Here is an 11656-nt window from a genome sequence, read left to right on the forward strand (position 1 = left end):
TTGGAATGTTAACTAACACCTTGATCTTCATTTGGATAATATTTTGTTGATGCATTTGATTTATCCTGATTTTCCTTTTGGTTTGATTTCATTTGAGATGGGTTAGCCTCTGTTTTTTTCCTTGGAAGAAGTTGGTGAGCTCGGGTTTTTCAAAATTTTGTTGTTTCCATAAAATCGTAACCAAGAACCAAATCGGAAGTTTTTCTTTTTGAAATTTTCATGCTTCTGAATATATGTTGGGCAGTCTTTAACAACATGTCCAATGATGATACATTCAAAATAGAAGTTCGGAAGTCATTCGTATTGAAAGGAGGCCTATCTTCCTTCAAGAAAGATTGTTGTTTTGATAAGAATATCTCTTTAGAGGGGTTTCGGGATATCAATTATCACTTTAATTCTCAAGTTTTCTCTAGCAGAAGCCCTCTTGGTCACAATCCACATCTACAAACAACGACTAGATTGAACTATAATTTGAAGAGATAAAGTCTACAAATGGCTTTTTCCAGAATCAGAAGGTGTTTGTCGAGTAACCATGGGCCTGAGTTCAAAACCCAACTTATGTCTGTATTGTTATTAAATTTAAAAAAGAAGATGTTTCGGCCAACATTCTCTATTTCATTACATCTGTTTGTCTTCCAGGCTGAATTGAAGGCATTTCTCAAAGCATCAGGAGGAATAATTCTGAGGTCAAGAGCTTTCCAACTAAATAGTGGTCAAGTTGACCATTGATAAGTCTTTGAAAATTCAAGGTCGAGATCAAAGAACACACCTTTCCCTTCTTCCATTAGATGAGAATTTCTTAGTTTTTCAGATAGTTCATCAGGATCCATTCCTTGTAATGATAAGAAATTTTCTTTACGCTAAAATATTTTCATTAAAAAGAAGCCCTGCCCAATGGCTGATGTTGCCTCACTCTGAGGATCTTAGAGGGATCTTGAAGACCTAATGTTGCCTCACATGAAGTAGGATTTTCTTTTAAATACAAGGCCACTTTTATCAATCATATTTATTTAGAATTATGAATCTATCACATATATCGTTATCGTTTGATTTTAATATCTTTTTGATCCTGAGTTTTGAAGAATAGGTTGGCACATCATTATCATATATATTTATTTTTATTTTAAATTTAAAGATTGTTTATAGATAGGGACATCTTAAATCTATTATAAAAAACTTAGGGAGCATTCAGGGCGTAGGGTAGGTTATTATAATCTATAGGTTATAATGAACTATGTGTTTTTATAGTCTGTGTTTGGGGTGCAAACTATTATAGTCTAGTTTATAATAGTCTTTGTTTGGGGTACAGAGTATTATAGTCTATGTTTGAAGTGTAGGTTATTATACTCTAAATTATAACGGTATGTAATTTGAAAGTAGATTATTTTAGACCATGTGTAACTTTTTATACTACCATATTTTATAATACCAATAATTATGTATATGAAATATCATATGTTGAAAATATAATTAAAATTATATGTTCCACCAATTTATACAAAATTAATTTGGTTTAAATTTATGTTAAAAGCCAACCACCATTTTTTTGTCATTTTGGGAGGTACCTTGGTTAACAGGGCCAAAAAAAGAAAAAAATACATTACTTTCATATGCAATTCATGTGTTTCATATATAAAGCTCTCTTTTTTGAAGGTACAAAAAAATGTAAGACAAAATAACTAACTCATGATTAAAATATGGCTAGGAAGATTTCATACCAAATTTACTACAAACTTAAATGCATAATTGAAACAAAGTAATCATTGTTCATTGTCGAAAAACAGTCTAAAACACGGGTTAATAAAATATTTTCTTGAAGGAGGAGGTTGCAATAGTCCAACTTGAGGGTTGTGGGAACGAATAAGAAGCTCTCTGTATCTTGCACACTGTGGAATATGATTTGCATAAGCTTCTCCCTCTGTTCTCTATGCAATTCAGGAACATCTTGGAGTTAGTTTACGACTTCTGCGCACAGTTCGACCTAGGTTGCTCGCTTCTCTTTCGATCATTCTGTAACTGCCTTCAATTAGTCATTTGCGAACTCCATCGCATTCCTAACAATCACTGCCGTTTCAGATTGATTCTCACTTTGCTTCCCCTTACTTCCTCTCGAAGCATTTCCTCCTTCAGTGCTTCAACCAATACGTGTTCCATGCATGTCATCCTATGACATGTCCATTCCCTGACTAGACATAATAGGGAGGTTCAGATCCTGCGATTCATGAATAGGAACACCATCATTCATATGGTTTGGCATGTTAGACCTAACGTCCGCAAAGGTCTCTAATCGTCCTCCTATAGCCCGATCCTTGCCAAAGACGTAGGTTAGATCATCATAGTATGGGAATGATTTCTGTAGAAGCCTTTTTGTTGCAGGATGACACTGCATGAAGGGTAAAGTGGATGTTATGATTAGGTTATCAATATTCTTAAATCAATTTAGACAAAATTGCACCTTCACCCATCCATCGAATAACTCACGTTCTTCAGTGATGCATTGGAATTCCTTATTCCAGTCTAATCCACTACAAGCTGGTCCTCTCATTTCTGCGATTGCTTGGTAAGTTTTTTTTCGAGAATTTGGCTCGACGATTTATAGTCGGTGATCCTTGGATATTACAGTCGAGCAACTTCTCAGCCATCATACGTTAGTTGTGCCAAGTACCCAGGTCGAAACGTCCCATTGTCTGATCTCCATCCACCAGATGTGACCAACACCACCAAACAATACTCAACCAGCTTCGCTTCTTCCTCTTGGACTAGGAACTTGACATTCTAGTGTATACACATACACATTTTAATACAATTAAGAAAAAAACAAAAATATGAAACATAATTAATGGGTAAAGTGAAGTACAAAATATAGTAAACATAATGATATTAAGAGAGTTTCGAATGAAGTCATTTCACAACACGAAAAAGAAAATAGGCGTTCTAACTAATTAAAAAAGCATAAAGGCTCTACACGCTACGCAATTCCCATTCAGCAAACATCTGTTGAACCAATTCATCCTTTCATTGGGTTCATTCATTTGAACTCTCAATATAATTGTGAAACCCGAACCCTACTTTCCCTACTTAAATAATTGTGAATGATTTTTTTTATGCTCTTTTTTAATGTCATATGAAACAAATTGTTTTTCAAGTCTCTGTTTTTATGTTCTTTTAAGTCCATCAAACTGTTTTTTTAAGTTTTTTTTGGACACTTAAAAAATTGATTTTTAACGTCGTGTTTTGTCCATAGCAAACTGTTTTTTACCCTATTGATTGGGACTCTTTTCTTAAAAAACTATATTTTTTATTTTATTTTTATTTTTATTTTTTATTTTTATGTTATTCTAAAAGCGAATTAAACAACACTAGTTATCCTGTTTTTTACATGTTAACAACACTATTTTTTAGACTTAAAAAACTAATTTTTGTCCATAACAAACTGTTTCTTTTTACACTATTGATTGAGACTCTTTTCTTAAAAAACTGTTTTTTATCTTCTTTTTTCATGTTATTCTATAAGTGAATTAAACAACAGTGGTTATCCTTTTTTTTTTCCATGTTAACAATACTATTTTTTTAGACTTAAAAAATCTTTTTGTCCATAGCAAACTGTTTTTTCTTTTTTTCATGTTAATCTTTTTTATTGTCTTCTTTTCTTGTTATCATTTTTTTAAAAAAATAATACAATAATATGATTTTTTATATTATTTTTTTAAAAAAAGATATTATGATTGTCAATCATCCAAACATAGCAACAAGTATATAGTAATGTTACTCATCCAACATAAACAAGATTTATAAAATAGCCATCCAACTCTAAATTCATCCAAACAGCTATAAATTCTTCCAAACAACTATAAATACGAAACAAACATATATTACTATTTTCATCATACAAACAGCTATAATTAAGAATATATGAATATTTGTCCAAATTACTATATATTCATGTTAATGAACCTTACACAATGCTCGAGTACGCTAATAGTCCACCTTGACAAGAGCACACAAAAAAGTAATGATTAGCAAAAAAATATAAGTAAGATAAAGAAAAATGTGTAACCTAAACCACGAAAAGAATTATATAAACCATAATAATGACAGATAGTTATCACCTTATCAAGAGAAAGTTGGTAAACAGTGTTTGATGTAGTTGATTCGTAACAAGACCAATCCTAAAACAAGTTACAATAAAGAACATTAGTACTATACGAAAGAAGTTATAACAGGGAGGCACTAATCAACACCCGTGATAAAAAAATGTTGGATAAAGAGGGAGAAGACATACTATTTGCATTTATGAAGTAGATAGAATGTGTTTGTCCTTATAATTGAAGACAAGTGAGATCATAATTATAAAGTGCACAAAAAAAATGGAATAGGGTCCAGCCTTAGAGTTATGAAATTCATTCATTGAAACTTGAATTTCATATAATATCATGAATAATGGTAAATGAGAAATCAACAATATAGATAGAATGACCAACAACTGATTTTAAATCAAAGACAAACAATGGTAAATTATTTCATTCAAAGAAGAAGAATTGAAAATTAGAGACAAACAATAGAGCCAATAGAAATCAAAAGATGCAAAGAAGTTCATGGTCTTTCGAAACAAAACACAAGATAAGAAAATATTGGAGACAAGAGAAATGACATGCCAATTGTATTAAGCAAGTAGATGGAATGAGTTTGGCCTAAAGTTAAAGTGAAGTGAGACACATATATATAGTTGTGTGAACTATTGGCCCATATAATTTTTTAAGTGAGATCCATATATAAATAAAAATCAATGATTTTGATAAAAACCTACCTAATAAACAATAACCAACAACCACTATCAATAAATATGTAACAAACCATCCTAAAAAAGGATATGACAATGATGAATACAATAAATTGTACCTAACAACCACTGTCAATCAATATACAATAAATCATTATAAAAACAGGGGATATGCTAATGATAAATATACAGTAAACAGTACCTAACAATCACTGTCAATCAATACAACAAACAATGGTCAAACAGATGCCAAAAGTTACAAAATGGACAAGCAACGGACAAACAGAAACTGAAATAAACAAACAATGAACAAACAAATACCAAAATTTATGGAAGTGAACAATCGAGGCCAAAAGTGACAAACAATTGACAGACAGTGAGCAAAATGGACAAACAATGGACACTGCACAGAGAATATTCATCCTTCTTCATCAGTATAATGAAAATAACCTAATCAAAATTACCAAAATTCATCAGATTCATCAAATAACCCAATCAGAATTACCAAAATCCATCAAATACCCTATAGAATCAACCTAAGAATACCTAGCAGCCCAAAACACATGTTTCTCCATTTTTTTATAATCTAAAAAATGGACAAATAATGAACAAATAGAGACGATAATAACAAAACAATGAACATGAAACGAAATTCAGAGCATAATTTCTGAGCAAAACAATGAACATGGAATGAAATAATGGACAAAGTGGACAAACATAAAGCATAATTTACAAAATTTTGAGCTAAATTTGAAAAAAAAAAAAAGGACCTTGTCATCGACTGAGAAAGGGAAAAAGAAGATTACCTTCGACCTCCCCCTACCAAGCTCTAGAACTTGTCCTTCACACCCTACCACTCTCCAAAACGATAACCTCCACCCCTACCAAGCACAATCGTCCCTCAACCAAACAAATTAGAGCATGTTTCAACAGAGTGAGAAGATCGAATAAAGTAGAAAAGAGAATCAAAGGTTTGGAGCGGTGAGAGAGAGATCGTTTGGAGCGGCAAGGGGAAGAGACACGAATCCATATATGTAGATCTATGGATCTGTGAAGGGTCTAGAGAAAAACATGCAAGAAGAGTACCACCATAATCGTAGATTTATAGTTCATTAAAAGGCTAGATCTGTAGATCTGGTTTCAACGACGATGGAATTGATGGAAATGACGAAATGCGAAACCAGATTTGAAGACGGCACTGAAACTAGATCTTAAGACAGAGAAGTAAAGAGAGAAGGAAGAACGTCATTGATTTGAGCATTTTGTTTGATTGGACAAGAAAGGAGACATAAGAGACAAGGGAGAAGAGAAGAGATGTTGCAAATAGTTAAACGACAAAAATCAAGGGGTTAGGAACAGTGTTCCCTAAGATTAATTTTGAAGATAATATTGGGGCTCCAACAATAGTTGGAGCCCCAAACATGGAGTGGGATACACTTCACTATTGGGGGCCCAAACAGGCCCTTAGTGATCAAAATTATCCATTTGAAATATCAAAGACTAAATACACATATTATTTAAAATTAAGACAAAAAAATATTTTTACATGAAAGTATTAATAAATATGACAAATTTATAATTCACATACAGTTAATAACAGTTAGTAGTGGGTCCCGCGTAATTTTCAAACACATTTAAATTGACGCTTCGTCCCTCAAGTTTTGATTAGAGGACGAACTCCACAATTTGTTACGATTACAAAATATAGAGAAACAACAACAAATATAATCAAATAAGCTCTCAAATTATCATTAATAAATCACGTTTCAATTGGATAAATTTTAATTATAAACAGTAGAACTAAATTGGAACTTTGAACAAATTTACGATTTAATCTTTTTTTCAAAATCGAAAATATTAAAAAAAGAGAGCTTGATATTTGGTCGATCACTGTTGCGATTTTTGAGGCAATCGGTCGATTACTGTTGCCCTAATAGCTACCACTCGTTCAATCGGGTAAGAATTCTTACTTCTTCCCCAATTAATCGGTGAGGTAAACGTATTTCAATTGCTAGACCACCGCAAAATCAACCGGCTGATTCTAATTCTAACAAATCCGATTCCATTTCTCAGCTGGGTTCGCTGTTAAGGTAAGGTAATTGTAACCTGTGATTGAATCTTGCACGTTGAAACTATATTTGTTCAGTAGGACCTCATGTATTGATATAATTACTCTCCTCTGAATTCTGACTTTGCTCATTGATTATTATCTGTAATCACAGATTTTACTTTCGCGTGTTACGATTCTGTTCCTTTTATTGTCATGTTGTATCTATTTTTTTCTTATTTTCTTTTCTTTTCACAATTATTTCTTTCTCCATCTTCATTAGTAACCTCATATTGTTGTTGAATTGATTTGATGCATGTTTTTCCTAATCATCATTGTTATGAATTGAATTCGACCAATTTAGTCATAATCTTCATAGTTTTTTTTTTNGTATATATATATATATATATATATGAGTGTTCGAGTAGCTTATATACACCCCAACTAATCTCTCGGGACAATCTACGTCCACTTGATCCTACCATATTTAGATGCTAAAAAAACTCATATGATATTAAGTTTTAGATAGGTAGCCATGGATTAACTCATTCCGCCTAAGTCCTTTATTAAACTCATAGTCCTTTAGACTTCAAGTCCTTTATTAAACTCATAGTCCTTTTTGATGTCTAAACTGTGACCGTTCATAATTTTCATAAGTTTACTAATACTTAGTATTGTTATCAATTGTGGGGTCAATATTCTGAAAATAATGGTTAAGGTCTTTTATTTTTGTTACTTTATTGCAATAGTTGATGGAAATTAGAATAACTCTATAGTAATTGAACAAACCAATCAGCTATCTTAAGTCTAAGGCTATCAAGGAAAATAGAAAGTTTGTTCTTTGAGCTTGACATTGATCTTTGCATCCTTGAGTGGTCCTCGTAAACTACTCAATTGAATAAAAACATAAAGAAATAGCTGCTGGTTTGAAAGTGAATGTAAATCCTTTTATTAGTTCAACAATATGCTGGATGGGGGATTCAAACCTAACCTCTAACCTCTTGATTGAAAGTACATTGTTTTATATCAGTTAAATTATGCTCATGTTGGCAATTGAATGTAGTCAGTTATGCTCATGTTGATTGAAAGTACATTGTTTTATATCAGTTGAGTTATGCTCATGTTGGCAATTGAATGTAGTCAGTCTGTTGAACAAGATAAATCACAAAATGGTCAAATGTCTTGCTTGATATTTTATTATGAAGATTGACATTATTGACTAATTGAGATTGGCTTATTTGTTGTTAGGGCCTCGGTGGTGCAATTTATGTTAGTGTGTTTTTGAGGACTTAGATCGTGTTTTGTGGGATTCTTAGTAAGCATATTCTGATTTGAGACAGTTTCTGATTTAGATTGTGTTTTGTGGGATGTTTAGTGAGAATATTCTGATTTGAGACAGTTTCTTAGAGACTTTTAGGGTAGCTCTGGCTCATAAAAAATCACGTTGCTTAATTATGGTGTTGTATTCCAGCTTTTGTTTTGGGACAACAAGGCCCTTTAGCATGCTCCCTTTTTTTTTCCGATTGTAAAAGTATTTTACTTGAGAGAAATAGAAGAATATTTAGAGAGGTTGAGAGTCCTCGAGGGAGGTGTGCTCTATGCTAGGCTCAATTGCCTCTCTTTGGATGTTCATAATTATGGCCAAGCAGTTTCTGTGATTTCTCTTTTTATTTATTCTCAATAAGGGGTATATCTTTTGTAGTCTTTAGTTGGGTTTTTTTTTGGTAGACTCTCCTTTTCTAAATGACATTTTCTTTTGGAAAATTTTCACAGATAGAAAAAATGTCAAACTATTTATAGAAATAGCAAAAAAACACTGATAGACATTGATGGACTTCGATCAGCCTCTATCAACGAAGATTAAAATTTTGCTATTTTGTGTAAATAGTTTTCTTATTTTTTCATTTTTGAAAATCCCCTTTTTCTTTTTCTTGTTCCTTCATTTTTTCCTCCTTTGTTTTCTTTTTTTGTGTTCTTTCTCAATGAACGTGTGGTTTTTCTGTCTCTTTTCTTTATCCTTTTTTTAGAAAAGACTTATCTTTTAACAGCTGGATTTGATATAACTCCTGCTTGAATATATGTTGTATTTGGATGTCATGCCAAGAGTGCTACTGCTACCTTACTATATATTAATGATTGATAGTTCGAGCCTTGATATTTATTTGTCTTGTGCTTACATACATTATAACACCCGAATAAAACCACGCATTAAGTCAACGCCCATTCCCTCATCTTGATACTTCAGTTCGGCTTGACATGTTTGTTGGTCATGCATGCTCTATCTTATATCCAGTCCTTTCATTTCTCTTCTTTTTTATTTGGCCTTTTCAGATAATGGAAGCATAGTTCGTGTCAACAGTTTGTTGGACTTACTATGAATCAAGGTGTGGTATCAGTATCATGTCCTCCATCGATTACCATACCCCACTACCACCATAAAAACTTCAAGACATTCAAGTCCTCAAAGGTCCTCCATGCATTAACTCTCCGTTCCCGTTACATTCATGCAAGGCGTCCTCCAATTTGTTGTGTACAGACAAATCCTTGGGAACCTGCACCGATCACATTTGCTCCCAACAATGAAAAGGATGATGATACCTTCTTGAAGAAAACCGATAATATTTTTGAAAGTCTAAATGCTGATAGAACAACTGAAGTTCCGGAAGTAGACACTAAAGAACTTGTGGAGGCAAGTAATCAACCAGAGGTACATTTGCAGATTTTCAAATGGCCAATGTGGCTTTTGGGGCCTTCTCTTCTCCTGACAACTGGGATGGCCCCAACATTGTGGCTTCCTATGTCATCTGTATTTCTCGGTTCCAATGTAGCCAGCCTCCTTTCTTTGATTGGACTTGACTGCATCTATAATCTCGGTGCCATGCTTTTTCTTCTCATGGCTGATGCTTGTGCACGGCCCAAACAACTGAGAAAACCCATGAGCAGTGAGGCTCCTTTCAGTTACCAATTCTGGAACATGCTTGCAAATGTGTTTGGATTTGTGATCCCTTTCGTGATGCTTTATGGATCTGAAAGTGGGTTCATTCAACCCCATCTGCCCTTCATCTCCTTAGCAGTTCTATTGGGTCCCTATATTCTACTCCTTTCAGTACAGATTTTGACTGAAATGCTGACGTGGCACTGGCGATCCCCTGTTTGGCTGGTTACTCCTATTGTATACGAGGGTTATCGAGTTTTGCAGCTGATGAGAGGGTTGAAACTTGGGGCTGAACTCAGTGCACCGGCCTGGATGATGCACACAATCAAAGGATTGGTTTGCTGGTGGGTGCTTATACTTGGTATTCAACTTATGAGAGTAGTTTGGTTTGCAGGTATTGCTGCCTCCCTATCTCGTAAGCAGGAAATTGTCGCTAATGGTTCGTGAAACTGCCAATCATAACATAAGGGTGAGTTTGGGATGACTTTTGGAAAAAAAAGTGTGAACTTCTAGAAACACTTTTACAAGAAGCACAACCAAATACTTTACTCAAAACTAAGTATAGTGTTTTTCTTAGTGGTTTTAGAATTTTCAAAATCATTTTTATTATCAAACCAAATGCTATGACAACTTTGAATTGTGCTTCTAATGGAGTAAAAACACCTTTCATCCTCCCAAAGTGATTCCAATAGATATATTTCTATTCTGATATGAGATTTGTACAAAATTAAACCTCAAATAAGTTTAGAAATAGGCATAGTGCTAGAGGAAATGTGAAACTAGGGGGACATGGTTGTTGTATATGTTGCCTATTTTTATTACTCACAGAATTAGGAGTTTGTGTATAAGAGATTGTGTTATAGATAGAACATGATATTTGATTATTCAAATTTATGAGTGCATTGGTGCAAATTCTTTTTCTCAGTATACTACATATTATGCTATAGTTGGAGATAGATATATATTGATGTATGTTTTGATAGGTATTTCAAAAAGAATTATGGATATGGTAGAAATATTAATATTTGTATGATCGAAATAAAAATGCATGTGATATAGCACATGCATATATTAATAGATGTAAGTTGCAACCTCGAACTGTGTTCGATTTAACCAAATAAATAACATAATCATAATTTTAGGACTGGGTTCGATAAATAGTGGACTTGAATAAACATAGACTAGTAGCAGGCGCCGGCGGAGCCACGACGTGTCCCTCTAAAATTTAAGTCATATTTAATAATAGATATATAAAAAATCAGAATTCTTCTTAAAATCTAGCTGGTGTAATATAAAATTTAAATGATATTTAATAATATATATATAAAAACTCATCATTCTTCTTGTAACCAAAAGCTAGTGGTATGGTAACTAGGGCACGTGTTGATGCTGTAGGTTACGAGTTTAAATCTTTTTTTATATAATTTTTTAAATTTAATTTGAGGTTAAATTCTAGTAGTGTCCTTATCATTGAAATTTTCAAGTTGTCACTTTAACGAAAATTTAAAAAAAATAATCAACAATAATTTTTGTATGGATATTTTTTCAACCTAAATTTTTATAGTCAAATCGTAACAATAGTTTATTGAAAATGTATCATTAATTTCTTTTACCTAAGATTCAGATTTTTATTACTTAGTATACTTTTAGAGTCAAAGTTAGAAGATAATTTTTTCGTTTCTTGTCCGGATATACATATCATTCATAAGTAACTTTCAAAATTTTTTCAATCTTTTAAATTTTCATATTTTTTAAGTCTATATAATAAATCATAAGACTTTTATTGGTAATACTTTTGTAGAGTTAGTTCTATATCAATATGGATAAAATAACAATAGAGATCATGGACTCGTCTTCAAAAGAAAACATATATCTGATTTTAATAGATCTTATA

At 32.6% G+C, this 11656-nt stretch overlaps 1 protein-coding gene and 1 long non-coding RNA gene across 6 annotated transcripts; one reads left to right on the forward strand and one right to left on the reverse strand.

Moving 5' to 3' along the window:
* Window positions 1–1604: 1604 nt before the first annotated feature.
* Window positions 1605–5849, reverse strand: LOC120092890. Of its 2 annotated transcripts, XR_005486211.1 has the most exons (3): window positions 5587–5849; window positions 2482–4169; window positions 1605–2383 (listed from the first exon to the last, which is right to left on the reverse strand). It is a non-coding gene; the product is annotated as an uncharacterized LOC120092890 (long non-coding RNA). The 2 variants fall into 2 exon arrangements; XR_005486210.1 differs by lacking the exon at window positions 5587–5849 and having other exon boundaries at window positions 2482–4646.
* A 766-nt stretch (window positions 5850–6615) lies between these two features.
* LOC120068138 lies at window positions 6616–10674 on the forward strand. 4 transcript variants are annotated; one of them, XM_039019840.1, is made up of 2 exons: window positions 6616–6736; window positions 9159–10674. In XM_039019840.1, exon 2 carries the CDS (start codon window positions 9202–9204, stop codon window positions 10207–10209), a length of 1008 nt encoding a protein of 335 aa, XP_038875768.1. In that variant the 5' UTR covers window positions 6616–6736; window positions 9159–9201; the 3' UTR covers window positions 10210–10674. The 4 variants fall into 4 exon arrangements, with proteins under 4 accessions (XP_038875768.1, XP_038875767.1, XP_038875766.1 ...); XM_039019839.1 differs by having other exon boundaries at window positions 6648–6875; XM_039019838.1 differs by having other exon boundaries at window positions 6648–6870.
* The last annotated feature ends 982 nt before the right edge of the window (window positions 10675–11656 follow it).

The sequence above is a fragment of the Benincasa hispida genome, chromosome 12, assembly GCF_009727055.1.
Source record: "Benincasa hispida cultivar B227 chromosome 12, ASM972705v1, whole genome shotgun sequence".
In the NCBI taxonomy this organism is placed as follows: Eukaryota; Viridiplantae; Streptophyta; class Magnoliopsida; order Cucurbitales; family Cucurbitaceae; genus Benincasa; species Benincasa hispida.